The 25,697-nt window shown below is 43.6% G+C and overlaps 2 protein-coding genes across 2 annotated transcripts; both read right to left on the reverse strand.

Annotated features, from left to right (window-relative positions):
• Positions 1-8,604: 8,604 nt before the first annotated feature.
• Positions 8,605-18,265, reverse strand: ddx20 (DEAD (Asp-Glu-Ala-Asp) box polypeptide 20). Its single transcript, XM_083768475.1, has 12 exons — positions 18,058-18,265; positions 16,956-17,050; positions 16,095-16,263; positions 15,617-15,731; positions 15,319-15,461; positions 14,817-14,955; positions 14,350-14,408; positions 13,967-14,049; positions 13,553-13,658; positions 11,024-11,125; positions 10,357-10,574; positions 8,605-10,011 (listed from the first exon to the last, which is right to left on the reverse strand). Exons 1-12 carry the CDS (start codon positions 18,254-18,256, stop codon positions 8,959-8,961), a joined length of 2,481 nt encoding a protein of 826 aa, XP_083624601.1. The 5' UTR covers positions 18,257-18,265; the 3' UTR covers positions 8,605-8,958.
• Positions 18,266-19,206: 941 nt separating this feature from the next.
• LOC310861619 (fMet-Leu-Phe receptor-like) lies at positions 19,207-22,058 on the reverse strand. Its single transcript, XM_083769140.1, has 2 exons — positions 22,041-22,058; positions 19,207-21,815 (listed from the first exon to the last, which is right to left on the reverse strand). Exon 2 carries the CDS (start codon positions 21,789-21,791, stop codon positions 20,715-20,717), a length of 1,077 nt encoding a protein of 358 aa, XP_083625266.1. The 5' UTR covers positions 21,792-21,815; positions 22,041-22,058; the 3' UTR covers positions 19,207-20,714.
• Between the last annotated feature and the right edge of the window lie 3,639 nt (positions 22,059-25,697).

The raw sequence follows: 25,697 nt of genomic DNA on the forward strand, positions 1-25,697 counted from the left end.
ATGATGCCCTGATTACACTGCACATAACATACAATTCAAATTCTTTTTAAGACTGATTGTAGACAGTTCCATATGTGGGGGGCATAGTATTGAAAGGAAGTCTTACCCAGGAATTTCTAATAGAAAATAGTCTTGAGAACGGGTGTGATGATGGCCTATTACTTTAGGCTAATATGCTGCAAAGATAGTTAGGCACTTTCTTGAGTAAGGCCTAAAAACAGTGCAATGCTGTTCTTGTCTCATAGCCAAGGATGGCCAACCAACCTTCTCATAAAGTCTACAGTGATGAGTGAGAACCCCATCTCCGGTTATAAAACGGAGGGCAGAGTGATAGATTGCATCCAGTGGTTTAAGGGAGGACGGGGCAGAATGCATGTAAATAACATCGCCATAGTCAATAACAGCCTGATGGTTGATGCTGTGGTGTAGGTGGAAACGTTTCATAGTCTGGTTGTATGGCTTTTGATACATAAGCCTTGCCGAGCCATGAGGCCCATAGGGGGAGCTAACCTGTATACACCCCCTGGACATGACGCTAGTATAACCCTTGATGCTGCAGTGCCAAGTAATGAGGCACTGCATGGGTCCCATTTTTTTAAGATTCGTTGGTATGACTCGGCCGGGTCCACCCAGCTGGTTTACATAGTTGGGGGGTGGTGAGTGTCCTCGATGATCCGCTTAGCCCTGGCTATGCACCATTTCTCACGTATGTCCTGAAAGCTCACCTCCTATGATGCCCCGTGCTGTATGCACTACCCTCTGTAGCGCTTTGCAGTTGCAGCCAATCAACGATGCTCTCAAAGGTGCTGTTGTAGAATGAACGTACCTGTACTTACTTACTTAAACATACTTACTGAGTCATGTGGCCCATATATCAGGATCCTATCTCGTGTTTCCGTAGCGTGAGGCAGATTGATGCATCCCCCCCGGGGACATGCCCCCGATGTAACCCTTTGATGCTGAGTGCCAAGCAGGCAGGCGTTGGGTAGCATTTTTATGGCCCTTGGTATGACGTACTAGCCGGGGATTGAACCCCCCGACCTCACACTCTAACCACAAAGGGCACTGAAGTAAATAATAAATATATATAAATGTGTGTGCGTAGTGATGCTTACATGAGAGAAGGAGGTAAAAGTGTGTCAGAGTGTGGTCGACAGGCCAGTTGCTGCTGAGAATGTGGGTCAGAGTTAACCACATGAACCCTGGCAACCCTATTCTGCCCATTTAAATTGAGGTTCCGGAAGTGCTAATAATGGGCCATATTCAGACCGCAGCCATCTTGCCAGCAAGGTGCTATACCTACAGTAGGTGATATACTTACCATAGACAGCCCATTCATCCAAACAGAAAAGTCCTATCTAATTATATTAAACAATGTCAAAATCACCAACATTGCAGCTGTAGGGAAAGCTTGAATTATCCTCTTTCAATCTGTAAAGTTTTTGTTTAATAAAAATCCACCGTAGACATCTACTTCCTGTCAAGAAATTCCTTGCATGTGATTTTTTCACACTGGCAGGTGAGTCAGTAGTATGCAACAACAGTGGCAACACAGAAATGTGTGTGGGGAGGAATTATTATTGATCTGAATCCATTACACCAAGATAAAGCTGGCTTGGCCTTTATAGCCTTCAAAGACAGGACGTCTCTAGAGAGATACATTTATCGAATTTGTGTCATTTGGTATGAGTCACGACCAACCATCCCATCATCCCAAAGGTCATCACCTCCTCTAACCCAGTGGTTTTCAACCCTTTTCATATCAAGGTCCATTATTACTTGCACAAGCAGAGCGCGCAAGTAATGTTTTCGCCCGGTCTCTTCCGCCGTGACGGCTGTCCCGCCATTCGATGTTTATGCAGAAAAACATCAAATCTGTGCCTGTTTTGCTGGGACCAAATGACCACAAATGACCATATTTCTTACGTCATCATTAAGAGCTAGTCATATGTTTTCTTGCATAAACATCAAATGGCGGGACAGCTGTCACGGTTTTTGGCGCAAAGTAACCACAGTATACCGCTAATCAACTTACAACTACACACTTTATACAGTATAGAGTATAGAGTATAGAGTATATATGTATACGTATATAGTATATGCCTATATACTATATATATACTATATATATTTCTTACGTCATCATTTAGAGCTAGTCATACGTATACTATATACATAATCAGTAAAAATAAAATAGCAAATTGTGCCTGATCTGCTGGGACCAGAGTACGTGGTGTGTATATGTATGACTAGCTCTTAATGATGACGTAAGAAATATGGTCATTTGTGGTCGTTTGGTCCCAGCAAACCAGGCACAGATTTGCTGTTTTCTTGCATAAACATCAAATGGCGGGACAGCTGTCACGGTTTTTGGCGCAAAGTAACCACAGTATACCGCTAATCAACTTACAACTACACACTCTATGTATACGTATATACTATATAGTATATGCCTATATACTATATATACTGTATACTATATATAGTATATGCTTATATAGTATATGCCTGCTTTGCTGGGACCAAACGACCACAAAAACCACCATATCTCTTACGTCATCATTTAGAGCTAGTCATACGTATACTATATACATAATCAGTAAAAATAAAATAGCAAGTTGTGCCTGATCTGCTGGGACCAGAGTACGTGGTTTGTATATGTATGACTAGCTCTTCACCCAAACTTATATAGATAGAAACTTGAATCATACTTAATAATACTAGGTGTTTATATGCATAAAGTAGGTAGGTAGCAAATAGTTACATCTAAAAATTATACATTTCAAACGTTCCTTCACAGAGATACTGAGATTTGACAGTTTACAGCGGTCGAAAGGACTTGCGCGCTCTGCTTGCGCACTAGTTGGCCATTTATGGCCTACTAGTGTGCAACAAGCAAGTATGCACTCGACAGAGTGCAGTTCTAGTTTATTCTGCATTTGAGCCACGGACCACCATTTGATGACATTTAGCCTCTGACCCAAAACTAAAGAATATGTGGTCCACATTTCCATGCTGTATTGATGTTGGTACCATGGGAGAGATAACAGGCAAACGTTGATCAGAATAACAATTCTTCTACATTCTCTAATTGTGTAGACTTCTTGTAAATTAACGTGATGCAGATGTTTAACAATAATTGAACTCTTGAGAGTGTAAAATGAAACCAGTCCATTTGGTCCATTTTGCTAACCAAATCGCCATAATTTAACTGGGGACCACCTGGAACCCCCTCAAGGACCACTGGTGGTCCCCGGACCACTGGTTGAAAACCACTGCTCTAACCTCATCGTCTTCTCTTCGGCATCAGCGAACCTCCACAACATCCTATACTCTCCTTTGTATTCTCCTTACAAATTACATCAAGCAGCCAAACAAACACATGCCAACTCTCCTGTGTGCCATCTTGGCACAAATGCATTGTATTCATAATTCACCCAGGCTGTCGTCGCCGGGCGGATTAGTGTAAAGGTCATGTTTTTTATAGTGATATCATCATCATCACCCAGCTGGAGAGCTGCTGCCAGTGCTCTATTTTTAGCTATGTGCACACTCATGTCTTCAGACTTTGGCCGTGCACGTGGGTTATTAATATCTCTGGATGTTATATTCATCCCCAGTGGAAGTGAAAGTGAAAATTATGTTGAATGAATTTCCAATTAAGTGAGAACCAAATAATGCTGAGCCAATAGATGATATTTATGATCCCTTAATAACAATAACATTGTATTATTACCAGTAAGACGCCCTGAGGCAGAGAAGAGACCTCGCCCTTTACGCATCCGCAGACTGCTGGGCTGGCGCTTTGGCATGGGGGGGATCAACATAATTATGGAATGAATTCTGTAACTGGCCATATATGGAGTGTGTCTTGAGTGTACAGGGTTTGATGTATTCAGATCAACATATGCATGTCAGAACAGGTCAGCTCCATCATCACACGGGCAGACGCAAAGACGGATGGGAGTACCATTTGGAGCAGCTACGTGCATGCATCATTGCGTCTTTGCATCGTCATGTCGCTGGCTTCCATTGACAATGAATGGTACACTGCATCTTTGCGTCAGCCCGTGTGAATGCTGCTTGCGGGTTTGAGGTCAGGTCATATATGGAGATGGCCATATGGAGCGTCGACAGACAGACGGACAGGTTTTGCAGGTTTTCATAGTGATCTGCGACCTATGGTCACAATTATTATTAATTATTATTATTATTATTATTAATAATTTATTTTCTTTCTTTCTCTCTTTTATCATGTAAAATCTCTGTCTCTCTATCTCTGTCTCCACATGCAGTGCCACAGCCAACTGCTGGCTATAGCTGGCCTGGCAAACAGCTGACCGGCTGGATAAATGGCTGGAAGAATGGCAGATGTGTATGTGTGTGTGTGTGTGTGTGTGTGTGTGTGTGTGTGTGTGTGTGTGTGTGTGTGTGTGTGTGTGTGTTATCCAGTAATCTCACACTCATTATGTAACATGATAGCCTCCCCCCCCCCCCTATGTCCTCCAGTAACACACCATTAGGATGACAAGGATATCATTATGAAGCACAGACAAGACGGAAATCTCTGCTGTGTTACGTGACCTCAAGCAGTGCTGATTTCTATTTAACTATAACTATACAAAAAATAAGCTGTGATGACTAAAACTAAGACTATATTGACAATTTCGTCAACAAATAAAAACTAGACTAAAATGTTAGGGACGTGTGAGCTTGTAGATCTGCTTTTTCCAAATTTACACAGCCGAGTGTAAAAAGACTAAAACTTAAACATTCCAGATGACTATGGCTAAAACTAAATCAACACTCGAGTCTTTGAAAGGTGGACTGACTGGAGCAGCCTGCAACAGCTGGAACCTGGCTCCACTCTTGCTCTCACTGCCCCACCATGTGGCCGTAACGTGTCACTACACACTCTGGAGAGACTCAAGAGAATCTATTCTAGTAGGATCCTCACACCTGGTTTTAGTGTTGTTTCCCCTGTAAAAATGACACCCGTGTGAAGTGAGGGGCGCTCTTATCATCGTGCATTATGACAACAAAGCAAATATAAATAAATATAAATACATTTACATTATGTATTAACAAATTAGCCTACTATAGTTCATCATGAATTCATTCTTTAACACACGTTATTATTTTTCGACCATCATGCAAGGTTTAAAAAAAGGTATTCTAGGCTATATAAAAAATAAAATCTTTTACCTTGCAGTAATATAGTAGGCTATTATTAATTTGGGATGTCCCGATCAGGTTTTTTTCCGATCATTTGATTTAGAGTATCTGCCAATACAGATTTTTCCCAATATTTAGATTTTTATAGAACACTTATGCCATATCACAAAAACTAGAAATGCACTCTGTCGAGATGCCAACTTGCACCTTGCACACAAGTAGGCCATGCATGGTTAGGTTTCTGGTTTCAGTTTTGTAGGGTTAAAAACCCCTAAAAACCTGGGGTAAGGGTACATGTCGGACTACTGCGTGTCTGACTGTTAGAACGTCGGACCAAAGAAATAGCCTATCCTGTGTGTGTGTTGATGATTGCCCATAGTGTTCAGCTGTGTCTGTTTTGGCTCACAGCCCCTGCCTGTTATTCCTGCGCTGGGGGGTCCGGATTCTAAATTCTGACACTGTTATGAATAGCATCGAGCGAAGCGGATGCTTTTGTTAATGCGAGTCATCAGACTGAATTATGGAAGAGTGTTTCCCCTGGAGCTCAGGGCACTGTCTCTGTCTGCTAGTTGTTTACACGTGGAGAGCTGTGAAGACCTAAATGTGTCACTGTCTACTGATAAGCTCACAGACAGCTCATGTGGGCTGGGTAGACGGTTCGTGGCAGCTATAGTCTCCGAGCTTCAAACCAACAACAACCTTTTTTTTGTGTGTGTTTCGCTTTCGGAATTACTTAATATGGCAGCCAAGTCTATGGACTTTTAATGTTTGTTTAGAGTACTTTAAACAACCATAGAGTAGCAGCCAAGCCTATCATGGACGTTTAATGTTTAGAGCACTACACTTGATGTCATGTGGCGGCCAAGTCTATGGACACACACACACACACACACACACACACACACACACACACACACACACACACACACACACACACACACACGCACACGCACACGCACACGCACACGCACACGCACACGCACACACACTGTACACACACAGTACAATACGTCAACATGCATTTTTGTCTCCACCAGGCCGAAGGCATGTGGGGAGAGTATGTTTTGCACTCCGTCCGTCCGTGTGTCCGTGTGTGTGTCCGTGAACAGCTAATCTCGGCCACCGTTAACCCGGTCGATGCCATATTTTGCACACACACTCCCTGGATGCCAACCATGAACCTCTGCCCCAAACTTTCCAGAACGGCCTGTTATAGCGCCACCAGGAGGCCGCTTTGTGCAAAACAAGTTTTTCAATGCCATATTTTGCACACACACTCCCTGGATGCCAACCATGAACCTCTGCCCCAAACTTTCCAGAACGGCCTGTTATAGCGCCACCAGGAGGCCGCTTTGTGCAAAACACGTTTTTGCACAGTACACCTACAGATTTTGTCCAAACATCACGCAAATTGGTACACAGTCTCTCTAGAGCCATTCAACGAAACGGGTCTTTCAGATTTATCAGACTCCATCCTGATTGGTTAAGATTGGCTTCCAAAGTTCACAGGAGTGCTCAGTTTCAAACAAAATGCTGCAAATCATGAACACATCGCGTGATTTCCGTGAAATTGTGCACCCACATTCCCACTAGGCCGAGGACGAAATGCCACATGAACAATTTCAACTCAGCCTCAAGGTGGCGCTATAACTGGCCGAAAAGTGTTTTTACCTCTAACTGCACGGATCTGTGGATAACCTGGTGGAGACCTGTGCCCGGAAGGGCACTTTTTCTAGTTGCTTTTGTTCTTCTTCCCATCAACTTCACTTACGGTAATGGAACCAAATTGACCAATGGCAGTGATTTCTGTTCCTAAATTGTCACAGAGATCAGATTTGTGAGCTAGCAACCCCATTTAGGCCTTATTTATACACGACAGAAGCTCTTGCCATCCATTTGCTAGCAGACACTATAAAGGATATTTGGGCGCCAGGGGCCAGAGAGGCTCAGTGTCATGTTCTCACGATGATGATGATTCCCCTACAGCCTCAGCAAATTGACCTGATATGCTCCGATTCAGGATGGCGCTATCAAATGGGCAGTGGTGGGGAAAAAAGGACTCACATTTTGTTCTTAAGTAAAAGTATCAATACTGCAATGTAGAAATACTACTGAGTAGTGAATGTCCGGAATTCAAAATGGACTTGAGTAAAAGTATTGGTGTCAAAATATACCAATAGTAGGAAGTAGTCATTATGCAGAATGACTCATTTCAGGTTTTCAATGTATAACCATATTTTGAAAATAATGGCCGAAATGTATATAGAGATGAAGTGGTTAGTATTTTGTAATAATAATCCAAATTTACAAAATAACTAAGGCTGAAAACAAATGTAGTGGCGTAAAAGTGCAATATTTGGATCTGAGATGTAGTGGAGTAAAAGTATTGGAAATTGGAAATACAGTACAGTACAAATACCTCAAAATTGTACAATGTCATGTACTTAGTTACACCACTGCAAATGGGCATGCTGGGGGGGGGGGGGGCTTTTTAGAGGAGACATCTCATTACTAGGTGTCATCTCTCCTGTGTGGAAATGGAATTAGCCAGCTGATGTGTGTGCAGATGTACCCGTCAGCTTTGAAGTATAAGTATATCTGAAAACCATCTGTAAAACTGATAGAAGCATTCAGACTGGCTGCAGCTTTAACATTCCGTTAGTGATTCATGTACTGTACATCATCGGTTCTGAAACTTTTTTGATCGGGCACTAGCCCCTCCAATGCATGGCTTTTGAAGATGACGTCATATGGCAGCCAAGTCTATGGGATTTGTTTAGAGCACTTATGACGTAAATCGTGTGCCAGCCAAGTCTATGGACTTTAATGTTTGTTTAGGGCACTAAATAGGTGCCATGTGGTCGATATAAATACACTTCACATATTTCATGTCAAGGACCCCCGTAGTATAGTGAGACCACACATCGGTTACATCCCATTTTCCACATAAATAGTGAGTTGGACCACGTAAACGACATCGAACATGTTTTATGGGTATCTGATGATCAAACGATTACTTAATCGAACAGTGCCTCATTGTTGATATACTCTTGCTCTTGATCAGCTCTAGTTTACTTGATTTTCCATTCATGTACAATAAATTGAGAAATCTTAGAGTTGCATCAGGAAAAACAAAATGTTCATCTTTATTTTCAATCAAAATGTACTCCATATTTGCTCGAGTTGTATCCCGATCATTCCAGAAGGATTATAGCAAAAATTAGCGTGTTTAGCTATCATTTCAGTACTAAATACAAAAAAACATGCAAGCCTTTTTTTTACACCAAATAATAATAAATGATCAAACACAAGTAAAACATACGAATCAATGAAAACAAAAAACAGAAGAAACAAAAAACATATACAAAAAAAAAAAAAAAAAAAAAGAAAAACAGAAAAACAGCTTGACATAACTACTATAATAGCCTATTGGTTTCTATGGATGGATAAGCAAAATTATAATATGTACGTATATCCTAAATTAAACACAATAGCAAGTAAATTGTAATAAGAACACAGGTTTGGATGCATTCAGTAGCAAAGGTTTGATGGCTTTGATGGTTTGATGCCTTTGATATGCATTAGGGCCACCGACCCCCATTTGACACAATATCTCATCTCCCGGACACCAAAATACACACCGTAAAACCCTCAGTGTTCAACTCCAAGAGAGTACAAATGGCACCAAATTGACCGACCTGTAACTACAGACTCTGGCTCAGTGTCCAGTTGGACCCCTTGGTCCCGCCGGGACCCGCCGTCGAGGACCAGTGCCAAAGGGAATTAATGTTTGAGCATTTCTTTCATATAGACAGCATTCATACGGTAGGCTGCCATCCAGTTGTGAGCTACGCTGTAGTAGCTGTGATAGTCGTGGTGGTGAGAGGAGGCCATGGAGGCATAGCAGTCCTCCCAGGCTCTGTAGTACGCTCTCCAGTAGCTCTCATTACTCCACTCCTCCTCTTCCTCCTCTTCCTCCTGCTGCTGAGGCTCTTCTTCCATCGGTGCATCATCCCTTCCCTTCTGTCGTCGTCGATTCCCTCTCTTCTCCAGCACCTTCCTCTCTCTCGCAGTCGCTCTGCTCACGTCCCTCCGTTCGGCTCGAGCGGTCTGCGGCGAGGCCGTGGTGTCGGTTCGCTCGCTCGGGGCAAAGCTGGGTGAAGAAAGGTCGCTCCCCTCCTCCGATGCGGGGTCCGTCTGATGACGGACGTCAGGCACAGAAGAACGTTTAAGGTCTTTGGGTCTCGTGGAAGCTGCCTGGGTCGGTTTTCCCACGCTCGTTTCAGTCTGCGGTGGAGCGACCGCTCCGCGTCCATCGTCTTTGGTCTGATATACGCTCTCTTCCATGTCTGAACAAGAGCTCGAAGAACTCAAGGCCGCGGCGGGAATTGAAAGATCGGAGGTGGTCTTTACAGGGGAGTGTTTCTCGTGCAGCGGGGGGCGCATGCTATTCTTGCTCACTCGCGTGAGCGGCCGCTCGCAGTCACTGTGGAGCATGTGCGTCTCGGTCTGCTCGTTGGGGCCGTTTCCCTCTCCTTGACCTTGACCTCTGAACTGCCTGATGACCTCCACCGACCTCCCCAGCCCCGTGGTGATGAAACTCTGGAAGTCCAGCTCCGCCTCCTCCAAGGTCACGAACCTTGACCTCTGAGTCTTGAAGGAGCTGAGCGGAGGGATTTTGGGCAGTGAGTCCTGCAGCTCCTTGCGAGTGGGGGGCGGGGCGGCGGCGGCAGGGGGCGTGTCCTTGGCTGGAGGTGCTCTTCGAGGTTTGGCCTCGCACTTCGCTGCTGCATTGTGGGTAGGCCGACTCTGTGCTGGCTGGCTGGAACCATGGTCCTATGTAACCATCAACAAATTGTAGTTGACAATTAATAGTCACACAAATGATTACGATGAATGATTTAATTGTATTGTTGGCATCGAACATATCAATAATAATTACATATCGTTAGCCTTTTAGGCTTTGTAATATATATATATATACATATGACAATAGCAAGTATGAAAATAAATGTTCAACAATTCCAACTTTAAAAAACATTTTAGCCATTATTCTTTTAAAATTATTACTCGTTTTTCAATACATAAATGTACACTAATTCTGACTATAATTCAACAATAATTGCGATTATCTCGTATAACTGCGATCGGGCGATTGTGTACTAAATGTGACAGTCCTACCTCAGGATTAGCATTGACGGTTCCCTGGTCCCTGGCGGGGGCGGTGGCATGGACCAGGACCTCAGCCTTGGCTCCCTGGTCCCTGACAGGGGCCAGGACCTCAGCCTTGGCCCGTCTCCTCTTCTCCATTTTGGGGAACAGCTTGTCCCCTGGGGTGGAGGCCTCTACGGTGACTCCCCAGTCACACACCTCTTCCATCAGGCCAGGCTCTATGGGGGCTTGGGGGGGACACGGGGAGGGAGGAACAGTGGTGTCATTGAAATTCAATTGTCTAAATGTACACGAGAAATAGATTCACAGCGGTAAAAATACAAATAAAAGAATGGTTTGAATTGGAAAACTTTCAAGTGAATTATAATTGAAAGGTGATGTTTTTTGGTAAAATCTAAACGTTTTTTGGGGGGGAAACGTTAAAGCTGTATATTCTGAATAGTAATCATTGCCATTTGTCAGTAATTTCTCCTGATAAAATTGGTATCCCGAACAGAGATTTCAGTTTCTGTTTTACTAAATGGCTGGAGAGACAGAGAGGCTCCTGTTACTGAATGAAACTTTGTAAGTTTAAGAACTACTGATTTAGAAGGCCTTTGTAGAATCGGCCTCACGTTTGAATGGGTAAAAGAGGACCAACAGACAGCATGTGACCGTCCCGCAGACAGAGACTCACATGGGAGCACCGACAGACGCAGGCTGCACTTCTGAGCAATGGCCATCATCTGGTTCTCCTCCTCACCGTGGCAACAGTAGGTCACTGCCAGCCCCTGAGTACCTGTCAACAAAGAGTTAAACAGTAGGTCACTGCCAGCCCCTGAGTACCTGTCAACAAAGAGTTAAACAGTAGGTCACTGCCAGCCCCTGAGTACCTGTCAACAAAGAGTAAAACAGTAGGTCACTGCCAGCCCCTGAGTACCTGTCAACAAAGAGTTAAACAGTAGGTCACTGCCAGCCCCTGAGTACCTGTCAACAAAGAGTTAAACAGTAGGTCACTGCCAGCCCCTGAGTACCTGTCAACAAAGAGTTAAACAGTAGGTCACTGCCAGCCCCTGAGTACCTGTCAACAAAGAGTAAAACAGTAGGTCACTGCCAGCCCCTGAGTACCTGTCAACAAAGAGTTAAACAGTAGGTCACTGCCAGCCCCTGAGTACCTGTCAACAAAGAGTAAAACAGTAGGTCACTGCCAGCCCCTGAGTACCTGTCAACAAAGAGTAAAACAGTAGGTCACTGCCAGCCCCTGAGTACCTGTCAACAAAGAGTAAAACAGTAGGTCACTGCCAGCCCCTGAGTACCTGTCAACAAAGAGTAAAACAGTAGGTCACTGCCAGCCCCTGAGTACCTGTCAACCAAGAGTAAAACAGTAGGTCACTGCCAGCCCCTGAGTACCTGTCAACCAAGAGTTAAACAGTAGGTCACTACCAGCCCCTGAGTACCTGTCAACCAAGAGTTAAACAGTAGGTCACTGCCAGCCCCTGAGTACCTGTCAACAAAGAGTTAAACAGTAGGTCACTGCCAGCCCCTGAGTACCTGTCAACCAAGAGTTAAACAGTAGGTCACTGCCAGCCCCTGAGTACCTGTCAACAAAGAGTTAAACATTGATGATGAATTGAATACCCAGGACCTGAATGGAAACAAGACCGCAAGGACTTCTTTCAGTGATCCCTTTGGACGTGTTTGACTGTACCCTGTACCGATTACATTTCTGCCAATAAAGTATTCAATCAATCAATCAAACAACAGTATTCTGGTCACACAGCCCCTGAGTACCTGTCAACAAAGAGTTAAACAACACTTTATTTTAGAACCTAAACTTGACAGAGACAGTTGATGGAGGGGACATGCATTATGTGGCCTGGGACAGAACAGAGACAGTTGATGGAGGGGACATGCATTATGTGGCCTGGGACAGAACAGAGACAGTTGATGGAGGGGACATGCATTATGTGGCCTGGGACAGAACAGAGACAGTTGATGGAGGGGACATGCATTAGGTGGCCTGGGACAGAACAGAGACAGTTGATGGAGGGGACATGCATTAGGTGGCCTGGGACAGAACAGAGACAGTTGGTGGAGGGGACATGCATTAGGTGGCCTGGGACAAAACAGAGACAGTTGGTGGAGGGGACATGCATTAGGTGGCCTGGGACAGAACAGAGACAGTTGGTGGAGGGGACATGCATTAGGTGGCCTGGGACAGAACAGAGACAGTTGATGGAGGGGACATGCATTAGGTGGCCTGGGACAGAACAGAGACAGTTGGTGGAGGGGACATGCATTATGTGGCCTGGGACAGAACAGAGACAGTGGATGGAGGGGACATGCATTAGGTGGCCTGGGACAGAACAGAGACAGTTGGTGGAGGGGACATGCATTAGGTGGCCTGGGACAGAACAGAGACAGTTGATGGAGGGGACATGCATTATGTGGCCTGGGACAGAACAGAGACAGTTGGTGGAGGGGACATGCATTAGGTGGCCTGGGACAGAACAGAGACAGTTGGTGGAGGGGACATGCATTAGGTGGCCTGGGACAGAACGTGCACGGCGCACACAGTCTCTAATCCCTAAGGGGAACTAGCAGTGGCTCAGGGGTGGAGCGGCTGGTAGAGCAGCCAGATGGGAACAGCAAGGTTCCCAGTTCGATCCCGGGCTCCCCCAGAGTTAGTGTCGATGTGTCCTTGAGCAAGACTCTGAACCCCTAATTGCTCCCAATGTGCATGGTTTCCGCCGCCATCGGTGTATGAATTTGTGTGTGAATGGAGGAATGTAATGCACAATCTATGTATAGCACTTTATTGGATAAAAGCGCTATATAAATTCACCATTTAATTAAAGAACTATAGACTCTGATGAGCAAGGCTGTTGCAGAAACCTCTTATCTCCATATTTTAACTTTTTCGTATATTGACGCCCTACTTGATACTACAGCGTCACACAAAAGCATCAAAAGTAGCAGATCTACAAGCTCGTAACATCCACAAAACAACGCGTTTTGAGCTTGTAGATCTGCAACTTTTGCTATTTCAGCCTATTTGTATTGATTTAGAAGGCATTTCTAGAATCTGCCTCAAGTTTTAATGGGTTAATACAAACCGGGGTTCCTTGAAATAAAAACTTTGAAAATCATCAACAGGCACGTAGGACTGAATCAGAATGCCTTCACTTGTCATTGCACAAATACAACAAAAACATCTTTGACTGACCAAAGCGGCCGGCCCGTCCGATGCGGTGCATGTACGTCTCCCAGTCCTTTGGCACGTCCAGGTTGATGACCAGGTTGACCTTCTCGGCATCGATGCCCCTGGCAGTCTGGGGGAGAGAACAGCAAGTTTTTTCAACTTATTTTCAATAGAGACAGTGAACAGAGAGACAGTGAAGGACCCTGGGGCCTGGGCCAACTGTAAGAAGGATTATAATCTTATTTATGTGGTACAGTAGGTGCTCTTACCAGGTGAGCCACCGGGAGGCACTGTTCAGCTATTTATTTGGCATTGACCATATAATAATAATATTCAAATATAGATGTGGTAAAATGAGGGAGCGCTTTTATTTTATCGTTAGACTTCTTTGTGATGTAATGCAGGATGATTGTGTGTGTGCGTGTGTGTGTGTCTCACCAGGTCAGTGGAGATGAGCACTCTGCACTGGTACTGTTTCAGTTTGGACATGGCCTCCAGTCTCTGGTCCTGACTCAGGCCTCCTGTATGGACCATGTCAATATATTCACACATTATATAAATATATTGAACCAATGAAAAGGATTAAGAAGAGCTTGTGACTAAATAATAACTACATTGGCTACATAGGAATACACACAATTTTCTGAAAAGTAACGAGTAGTCCCCAAATGCAAAATGCAAGCAACATCATTAAATAATAACTACATTGGCTCCATTGGAAAACACACAATTTTCTGAAAAGTAACGAGAAGTCCCCAAATGCAAAAAGCAAGCAACATCAGTGCGCACACACACGCACACACACACACACACACACACACCTGAAATACAGACAGCAGGTAGGCCTTTAGAGGATAGGATGTCTGCCAGGTGCTGAGCCCTGTGAGAACACAAATAAATATGGGATTATTATTAATTTATATATGAACGAATCAACCTTTTTCGCAAACACAGCTGACATAATATCCACTTGTGGTTTATGACCGAGGGCAGTATCCAGAGGAAGTGCACCTGCTTTCCGTTCTATATCTCCACTTATTTTACTGTTGCCAGGGCTAAGTGGCCAGATGGTGTTAAATGGCAGGGAAATTATATTTGCTATGTATTATGTATAAGCTAAATTTCAAGTAGTGTGTGAAAGGCACATTTCTTTTAGTAAAATTGTACACCGTATTAATTCAACATATACCCATTCCAAGTCAAAACAAATGTCTTGTTTTTTTCGGTTTCGGTTTTGGCTTTCTTTACAATATTTCTGTAAAGTATGAGATGGAATGAACAGTGTCACCTTGAGTGTAAGTTGGAGAAGACGAGGGCTTGGTTGAACGGTATTTTACTGAACAGCTCCAGCAAATGCATCACCTTCTCTTCGAATACTTTATGAGGTAGGCCATGGGACTGCACCAGCTTGTAATACTGCTTCAAACCTAGAAGGGGAAACATAACAAATACAATCTTCATTCAAGCAAACTCATAAATGCATCAATGACCCTCAATTGGCCACGGAAAGGATTTTGTGCCAGGGTTCCCCTGAGAAACGATTTGTGTTTAAAATGGTTCAAAGTAATTCCAAACTTGTTCACAATGTTACAAGCTTACAGCGCTTTTAGATTGGCTATTCTTTTAAATAGTATAACATGGGGTTGAAGTGGTTAAACTGATTTTGATGTTATATTCATTCATTTCGATGGCGACCCCCTGGAACCACCTCAAGGACCCTCGGAGGTCCCCAGACCGCACTTTATAATTATTATGAGGACATGTACATCTGACCGTGGAATGGCCGTTACCTTTGAGTCCTGGGTCACTGGGGTTGAGTCTGACAAAGGTAGGTTCTCTCATGTACCGAGCAAGGTGCTGAGCAAGGGATTCTGGGTAGGTGGCGGAGAGTGCAAGCATCTGTTTGTTCATTGGCAGCGAAGAGAAGATCCAACTGGAGAGAAATGGTGCATTAGTGTGTGTGTGTGTGTGTGTGTGTGTGTGTGTGTGTGTGTGTGTGTGTGTGTGTGTGCGTGCATGCGTGCGTGTCCGTGCCATAGGGTACCAGTTAACAAAAATAAAGTCATGCTAAAAAAGTGTGCGTCATACTTGATCTGTTCCTGGAAACTGCCCTCTTCCAACAGTTTATCTGCTTCATCCAAGACAAACATTCTGATGCTGGCTGTAGACAACATCCCCAACTCAATCAGTTGCTTGATACGCCCTGAAAACAAAACCAGGACAAACACCAACGCTATGAAACATTCAGCAACAGGTTTTAGCAGCAAAGATAATGTGAATGTTTGCTAGGGGCTGTCCCAATCACGAAGTTCTGATTGTCATACAAATAATTGTGATTAATGACTTGATGGAGAAAAATACATAAATTGCGTTTTAGGATTTGTAAACGAAGATTGCACAGGGCAGAAATCACAAACAACAAATATACAGTAGGAATGACTGACAATGATCAAAACAAATAATGTACTATGATCAAAACAGGCCGTTTGACTCATATGGATATGAAGCATCAACTGACAGCGAAAGAAAAAAAAAACGATTGTTCCATCCATGTCCAAACACTGACCTGGAGATCCCACAGCCACGTGACACTTCTTCAGGTTGATTTTGTCCTGGCTCACTGCAGTCCCCCCTATGAAGACGTGACACTGCAGTCCCTCCATGCAGCTTCCTATGGCCATCACCACCGCATGGATCTGCACAGCTATCTCACGTGTAGGAGCCAGCACTAGGACCTACAGGTGAAAAGAAAACCCAAACTTTATTATATTCACATTCAATATTTTGTTACATTTCTTCTTGCATTTGAAGACAGAGTGTTTTCTCTTTCAGTCATGTACTGTACTGTACTATGAGCCAGAGCAGTCATGTACTGTACTATGAGCCAGATCAGTCATGTACTGTACTATGAGGCAGAGCAATGCAAGAACAATCACTTTACAGTTCATCGTTGTACTCTTTTGGTTTATTACATTGCTAGCAGTCTGTACAGTGGTGTAGTGTACAGTCTGTACAGTGTTGTAGTGTACAGATAGTGTGCCAATCTGCAACTAACAACTAATAACGATGAAGCTATTGGGTTTGGAAATGGACAATTTGGACAGGCATATCAAACTGTAAACAAGACATTCTAGTTTCACCTAGCAGGCCATCACAGCTCCACTATGTTAGTACATACTGTACGTAACTATCATGTTTAGACTTTAGACATATTTCTAACCGGGTCAAAACTCGTCACACAACTTCTGATGGGCAGCAGAGTAACTCAATCAACATTATTCTTGCTCAATTCCTCCTCTCGTTCTTCAGACGGGAATCAGAAGGTTCCCGGTTCAATCCCCGACTCCGCCTGTGTCAGTGTCAAAGTGTCCATTTATGACAAGCAGTCATGATTTAATGAATATCCTTACAGTTGTGTTGACCTCACCTGCGTTGTGGCGTTTTCCAGAACCAGAGAGTCCAGTGCGATGGTGGAGAACACGCATGTCTTCCCTGTGCCAGACTTGGCTTGTACTATCAAATCTGGAACAAATGGATGAAGTTAGTATTTTGCTCGCATGCACGCACGCACGCACGCACATGCACACACACACACACACACACACACACACACACACACACACACAAAATTGAATCATGGACAGGATTTGATTCTATTAATTTTGTATAGGATAACCCAAGCTGTCGAGGTATAGAGGTGCAATGGTACGGTAGTACGCTCCCAGTTCATCATCGTTTAACACAGTCTCAAAGCCCCCCATGGTGTCGTTGGGGGGGGTTCTAGGGGTCCCCCGGTAAAATAATAAATATATGGCATCAAAATGACCACTTCATGGCAAATAAAATATACCAGCTCAAAACGTGCAAGCTTGTAGTTCTGATCTGATCAGCCCAGACGACATCACACATTGACCAGGAAGTGGGATTAATTACTCGCACCTGTTGTGATTCCCAAAGGAAGTTTTGATATGTTAAGTCCTGCAATCATTCAGGGCCCCTCGTCAGGACAGAATGTCGTCCTTGTGCACTGTGCAGCTTTCTGTCAGAACTTTGAAATGGATATGAAACTATATAGAGGACATATCTGACTCCAAGTCTGAGGAATTCATTATTGGGTGAGTACATTGTACAAAGCCGTACGGAGAACTATAATATGTATGACGTGCTGCATCATGTCACTCTGCTAACCACGCCACGCGGATGGGACCGATGGCTTGTGTTGTGTATTTGGGAATACAATACATGGATAATGTAAGATCAGACATTCTAGCAATTCCTAGGGCAGCGTACAGCTAGTCTAAATATATTTGCAAGCAACTTACAGAAAAACAAGCCATGAAAAAGTTTGAAACCCCACTGGTTTTATACAATCAGGTATAGGAATGTCTTTCGGTGGTGTCAAGTAACTCAATACATTTACTCTCAAGTACTGTACTCAAGTACAAGTACAATTTGTGAGTACTTTTTCCACCACTGTTGAATGAATGAGTGTCAAACTCAAAGGAGTCACGACTCGAGACTCGACTCACCGAGTCCACATCGTCCCAGCGGGATGGCTTTGAGCTGGATGGGAGAGGGCTTGTGGAAGCCCGCCGCGGACAGGCCCTGCAGGACGGGCTGGGACAGCAGCAGCGACGTGAAGTCGATGCCTCCGTCCGACAGCAACACGTCGTCCGTGCGGCTCCGCGTCTCGATGTCGTGGGCAGCTCTCCTGATGGAAGCAGCCATGTTTCACTGTCTGCAGCACAACAAGTGACGATGACCGTCTGACTGTGTTGCTAGGTGACCAATCAAAAGCAGGCGCTCTGAGTCAACGAGTTTGAAATGTTGAGGTTTGGTGCTGATATAAGAAACCCTCTCTTTGCCGCCATCTAGTGTACAGGAGTTTATAAATCTCTAACCACAGACTGTGGTTATAGTCTAGTTACTTATAGAGAGATGTGAACTTGAACTTGTGGTCCACAGTCCACAGTGAACTTGTTTCTAATAGTTGTGATATCGTAACCTTCTAGATGTAGTAAAATGTATGACGTTTACTGTCAAATGTTCAAGATTTTATTGCTTGTTTAATATCAACAAGCTTTTCTCATTTCTAAACTCAAATGTATTATTCAAATTTATATATAAAAAAAACAGACAGTGTACAGCCTCACCTTGTGGATCAGATATATTTAAATTGCTGGAGTATAAATAAATTAGGGTTAAAATGATTAAATTGTTACTAATTTTCTAGGGACCTTGCACTGTCCATGGTGCTGAAACAGTCACCTAGTTAAGTTTAACATGGTTAAAGTGGAGTTTGAATGGGTTCAAAAGGGGGTAGGGTAGGGCATGCAGCTAAAATGAATATCAAATATCTAAATAAAGATATTGAATGAAGCAACTTAAAAACTGTCTGGGGTGTTCACATAAGTAGATGATAAAATGTCAAAGTTATTTTGAAAGTGAAATACCCCTTTTAAGAGCTCATGCGAAATTAAACTTTTGTTTTATTGAAAACGTTACAGTATAGCTTTAACCACATGAACCCGTCCCTAGCATCCCTATTCTGATGGGATCATTTGCCAAAAATAGCAGATCTACAAGCTCACAATGCAATGAATGCATCGCAGCTCAACTTTTTGGAAATTGTTTAGAAAGGTTGGTGTGGAGGGGAAAAAAGAGCAGACCAAGTACTGTGCCAATGCCAAATGTCAAGTTTAGTATTTATAGGGTTTAAGTGCAGGGCAAATACAACAATATACAATACACAATAACATGAATCCAACACATTCATTGAAAAGATAACGAGAAACAAATACCATAACCAACAAAACAAAATCTGTGGAAATTTAATCTGCAACACAATTTATACAATATGTTGTATGTAGTGGGGGGGTCCCCGCTTCATTGATTGATTGGACATTTTATTTCACAATATGTAGACTGGGTACATTTCAAACGAAAGTCAATACAAAAACATCTACTTTCAGGATGGAACCATGAAAAGAACTAAGACTTGTTTACATCAGGGTCCTCCATTTTCAATTCACCACTTAAAGATGTACAAATATACACTTCTATTTAAAAGAAAAACAGAAAATCATCATAAGTAAAAGGAAAAACTAAAAAAAAAGGGAAAAACATGTAGGCTATAGTTGGGGAAAAGGGGTATGGGGGGGAGACTCTGATTTCTTTTTTTACAGGGGCCAGTTTCAAATTGCAGCCGTTCCAGGCTCCATTGCAGGGCGTTCCACATTAGCTAAATTAATTTAATCCCTTGTTTGAGCCAAATCCGGGTTTGTTGAACTTCATCTCAGCTAAGTGGTCCTCGGCCTGAAAAACATATAAGACCCCCAATGTAAACAATACGCGATTGTAAAAAATCAAAAAATCTGTCCATTGAAACGGCAGGATACCAGATATTTAGACAGAACCTAGCATCATGCTTCTAAATTACAGTAAGGCATCACAAACAGAGAAGTGCCTTTCTGCGCAACGTTCACTTATGCTTGCAAGCTGCACTTTTTTATTAATTAAAGCATCAGAGTTCGTTAGTAAAAAGCCAAAGTATTATAGGCCAGGGTCACTGGTTAATGTATGTTTTGTAATAATATTCAAAATCTTCATAGTAACTTGTAACTAAAGTTTTCAAAAAATTGTATAGTGGAGTAAAAGGTACATTATTATGTGACTGTAATTGTGCATACTACATATTTCAGGTCATATTACTGGTCTTCATGTTCAAGTACAATGTATGCATTGCATTGTGATATATTGGCACAGCCAGGTTCACAGGCCATGGGTATGTTTATGTGACTCTGTTTCTCTCTCATTGAGTTTCATTTGATAATGTCTCTGTTGTGAGAAATTAGTACGTTTTCCAACTTTTCCACCGTCCGTTGATACCTCATAATGCAGTTTCAGGTCAAAATTGCTCAAATTGCTCAGGCCCAGTACTGAGGTTATACGTACATGTCTAGCCTCGCGTAGCAATGCTAATACCACTGCAATTATATTAGTCTCGTCCCTCTCAGTATTATATTTATTTTTGTTGCAATGTCCCGCCCAATATTTGAATATTGGGCCCTGGTTGGTTATAGCCTGGTTCCAGACAAGTCTGGTTGGACTAAATCTGCCTGGGGCAATATGCATTGCAAAGACAGATGAAGGCTGGCTATGTGAGGCTAATACATTAAGGCTAAATCTATTCTGCCTCAGGAAGGGAAAGGTTTGTGGAGGGGTTGGAGGGAGGCTCCTCTTCAGTGAAGGCTCTCTCCAGCACACAGAGGATGGACTTGCGGGCTTTCTTCTTGAAGTCCTGACCCAGTCCTGGCACATACAGCAGCGGGTTGAGGCAGTGGTAGAGAGCCTCCAGGCAGATGCCTATGTTAACCCAGACCCAAAGAAGCTTTAGTTCTGACTTGTCTGGAGACACAGTGTAGATGATTTCCATGATGTGATAGAGAGGGAAGCAGAGGAAGAAGGAGGCGATGACAGCTGCTGTGGTTCTGAATGGCCGACCCTGTGAGTGGCCGGCCGGCGAGCGATTCCTCCTGAGTCGGTGGATGATGACATAGCAGGACACGATGATGGCGAGAGGGACCCCATACCCAAGGAGCAAGTTCGAGACGGCAATGGTCTGTTCACGAAACTGCCTAAGCTGAACCACGGCAGGGGATTGATCGGCATCAGAGAGCCCATAGTTCATCACGCAGCGGGAGTAGTTCCCGGGGTTGTCGTCATTGGGGTAGGGTTCAGTGTCCGACAAGATGAACTCAGGGGAGCTGAGGATCTGGGACAGAACCCAGACACCCACACTGACGTAAGAAGCCTTCCTCACGCTGCGGTGGTGCTGGGCCCACACTGGCCACACCACAGAAACACACCTGTCGACGCTCATAACCACCAGAACATAGACGCTGGCATACATGGCCAGAAAATTGCTGGTATAGTATAGTTTGCACATGAACTTGCCTAACGGCCAGTGGCCCACTTTCCACATCACAGACATTGGCAGGAAGGCGATGTAGAGGAGGTCGGCCACGGCGAGGTTGAGGAACCAAACGGTGTTCATGGTTTTCTTCAGTTTGAAGCCCGTCGCCCAGATGACGAGTCCGTTCCCCAACGCGCCAAAGACAAAGGCCAGACTGTAAACGACGATGCACATGATGTTGAGGAAATGTAAGAGGTTATAAAACCAATCATCGTTGGCTTCAGACTCGTAGTCCTCAGACACATAGCCTTCGTACTCATTCGACCCGAAGAGCTTAAAAGGATCCATCACGTTCACGTTGCTGTGAGAGACCTGAAATGGCAAAACAAAGATACATGATGCCACGTTTTATCACAGTACTTCTATTTACCCTGCGGGGGGCAGTGATAGACCTAAAAATAAAATAAAACAGTGGATGAAACAGTTTTTATGTTTCAGCTTTTCCCCCAATAAGCATGCATTAATTACATGAATTTGCCTTTAAACTGCTCTGATGCTTCCTTAATATTGTAGATAAAAAAAGTTAAAACAGCTCACCTCTCTCTGCGTGGTCAACCAGAGAACTGAATGTCCCGTTCATATCAATGTCTTGTGTGTATGAGAGTCTCAGCTATTGAGGGTTGGACAAATCCCACCCCCTTTTAAAATGGTTAGATGGTTAGAAGACACGCACGCACGCATGCACACACACACACGCACACACACGCACACACACACACACACACACACACACACACACACACACACACACACACACACACACACACACACACACACACTTGCCTATGGCAGTCCATCGATGTCGATGATGACGTTGCTCCAAATATAGTTTATTAGATGATTATTGTTGTGTCTGTCGTCTAGCCAGGTGGCTGTTCAGACCGATGCTTGATCCGCAGGCTTTGTCACAGGAGGGGCAAGGGAAGGCAGCAGTGGTGGTCGGTGGACCTCTGTGCACACCGCTGTACTCTCCTCACACACACACACACACACACACACACACACACACACACACACACACACACACACACACACACACACACACAGAGACATTTATCATGTCACTATCTATCCACTCTGACATCACAGTGATATCAATGCTTCATTATAATTTAGCTTTTATTACCATAGTGGTGGTATAAGTGACATTCTCTTTGTGTTGCGTTGCGTTGCGTTGCTGTGCTGTGCTGTGCTGTGCTGTGCTGTGCTGTGCTGTGCTGTGCTGTGCTGTGTTGTGTTGTGTTGTGTTGTCATAATGTGTCACTTTGCGACACGTTGTGAGTGACCTTGTAGATCGGCTATTTTCAGTAGTTTGGGTACCAGGGAGACCTCAAATGTCTCTGGGTCACGAGCTGAAAGGTTTGGGAACCAGTGATGAATAGATTCTACACTTTAGTTTACACTTATACCCAATTTTAAGTATTCAAATTAGTTTGACTCATGTGCATTCTTCTATTGTGTTATTTGCTGAAAACCAGACTTCCTACACAGGGCATCTGAACAAATTATTCTGAGAGGGACTTTGACATGCTTGTGGGGAATTTTACATGTGTTTTACAGGTGTAGTTGCACACTGATGGTGGTAATGTTGCAGCAGATCTATAGGGAAACGCCATGTATGACCGTAACAGATGGAGGTGCTGAGACAAAAGCAGAACCAGACCAGCATTTCTATGTACAGTAAGATAACAAACCCAATCTCTCTTGTCAGGGTGGACTGGAGATACATCTGTGAGATAATGGCAACACAAAATCTGTTGTAAAATGGTTGCACTCAGAAATATAAGAAATATACCATTCACTTGATTTAATTGTTCATTAGATTGTTTGAGTGTGACTTTGATTCATGAAATGTCATCGCATCAGAGCGCATTGGCGTCACTTCATTACAACAACCACGCATAAGCGTTTAATTCATGCTGTTTCTGCCTCTCCTCTTCCAGATCACATCTCACCCTGAACAAAAAGGAGAGATAAGTAACTACCATGGGGAGCAGGAGTCCCAGAGGAGGGCAGGAGGACAGCCCTTCTTGCAGGCACCGGAGAGACAATCTGTGATTTTCTACTCATCAGAACTCCCCATGTTGAGAAGCTAGAAAGCTTTGCTCTGCGGGAGAACCATAGTAAGAATTTATCTTCACACAGATTGGCAACATTAGGGCACGTAGACTAGATTTTGTTTGTTGAACTGATCTCTTTAAAGTACTGCATATCAAGCACACACACGTGCCCACGCACGCACACACCTCAAACAGAGAGAGAGAGAGGGTCGGGAGGTCATATGATGCAATACATTCTTCAACTGGAGTTTAATTTATTCATGTCACATGTAATACATAAGTAATCATAATCATGTGTAATGTACTTTCATTATGTAGAGCCAGTATAAGTCAAATAATTTAATGAGACAATGTAGTTATTATACAGACTGCAAAGATGCACTGAAGAAGGTACATTATAGTCACACAACATGGCTGCTCATTAAGCAAATCATAGCAAACAGTAAATTAAGAAAAGAAAGGGGAATAAAATGACTTGGCCTATAGCTGCATTGTCTGGCTATTGCACAGTTCACAGGCTGAGCTCTGTGTGAGTGACACTGAGTCCAGTCCAGTCCAGGGCTACCCTGCATGAGCTCATTGAGAGTCAGCAGTTCTCAAACGTTTTCGTGCCAATAAGACCCCCAAAGTGATACGTAGGTCAGTCACGATATAATCGGTAGCGTATCGATATTGGCCATAAAAATGCCATGTCGGTATCGAACCGATCTCAAAATAATTATTTTCATAATTATTTTCACCGATATTGATGATGCAATATTAATGTGACCGTCATTGGCTTTGTACTCTGTCTCGTTAAGAGCGTCAGCTGTTAGTGGGGAGAGGGCCTTTCACTAGCACATTTTATTTTTTTAATGTCAGCAATGAGTTCAATACAAATATAATATAATAATGTAATACAGTATTGGTCGATATGACCCTGCAAATAATCAGAGATCGGATACCTGTCATAATTTCAATATTGAGCATCTCATATAAATTGCTCATGTGGCCAACAACTAAAAACTCTTGAGGAAAGGGGCAAATGGTCCAATCAGCCGGCATAGTGTGGGTGGGGCATCAAGGCTACTGTGGCCTCATGGGAATATGATTTATTTTTTGAAGGGCAGAAGGCTAAACTGTCATGTGGTCCATGATGCTGATTCCAACTGGGTGTATACATATTTAACACTGCCATATCAATTTGGTACCCATATTTATGACACCTGAATTTCTCTGCAGGGATAAAGTTCTGTCTGTCACAGTCGCGCACGCACGCACACACACACACACACACACACACACACACACACACACACACACACACACACACACACACACACACACACACACACACACACACACACACACACACACACACACACACACACACACACACACACACACACACACACACACACCAGCATTACTCCAGTCTAAAGTGACTGTGTCTGTCCCATTTCTCTCCAAAAGCCCTATAGAATATGATTAAGGATTACTATCATTATGATAATCTCACACTTCATATCGCACACACCATACCTGCAACTTTCATTAGCTCTCTCCAATATTTTTCTTTTCTTTTTTTTGAAAATTGTTCCAAGGGCCACTAGGGGCTGCCATTTGAATACCCCTGACGTAACATGTCGATTTGCTCGTCTTTGTGTAGGACAAAAATAGCCGAGTTGTCCACATATTCTCCATTCATTGTCAATGTACACACAGAGAGACAGAGAGGGAGAGCGAAAACAAAGAGACTCACTTATTCTTCCTCGCCCCCTCACATCTGGTCTGTGGGCGAGAGGGTCCTGAGGGCCACTACTTTAGCTGCATTTGGGACTCACTTCCTGGGTTGAGCCAAGGACTGTGTAAAGAGGACGAGACGCGAAGACCGTACGGTGGACGCCATGTTGCTCCATGGAAGGAAAGAAACATGCGCAGTTGAGTTACGGTCTTCGCTTCTCGTCCTCTTTAGATAGTCCTTCGGTTGAGCACATATCTAGCAGCTTTTTTTTCTTTTTTTAAGATATTTTTTTGCGGCTTACGCCTTTTATTGATTTTTTAAGGGACAGATAGTAGGCTGACAGGAAACGGGAGAGAGATGGGGGGATGACATGCGGTAAAGGCCGTGTCGGGTTCGGGAGTCGAACCCGCG

Source organism: Protomyctophum parallelum (assembly GCF_964188405.1).
Source record: "Protomyctophum parallelum genome assembly, chromosome: 7".
Classification (NCBI taxonomy): Eukaryota; Metazoa; Chordata; class Actinopteri; order Myctophiformes; family Myctophidae; genus Protomyctophum; species Protomyctophum parallelum.

Coding starts and splice junctions, on each gene's coding strand:
- ddx20 (XM_083768475.1), bottom strand. CDS start 18,256: ATGGCTGCTTCCATCAGGAGAGCTGCCCACGACATCGAGACGCGGAGC. Junction 17,051..18,057: donor GCTGGGACGATGTGGACTCG/GTGAGTCGAGTC, acceptor CATTTGTTCCAG/ATTTGATAGTACAAGCCAAG. Junction 10,575..11,023: donor GCGTCTGTCGGTGCTCCCAT/GTGAGTCTCTGT, acceptor GTCCCCCCCAAG/CCCCCATAGAGCCTGGCCTG.
- LOC310861619 (XM_083769140.1), bottom strand. CDS start 21,791: ATGGATCCTTTTAAGCTCTTCGGGTCGAATGAGTACGAAGGCTATGTG.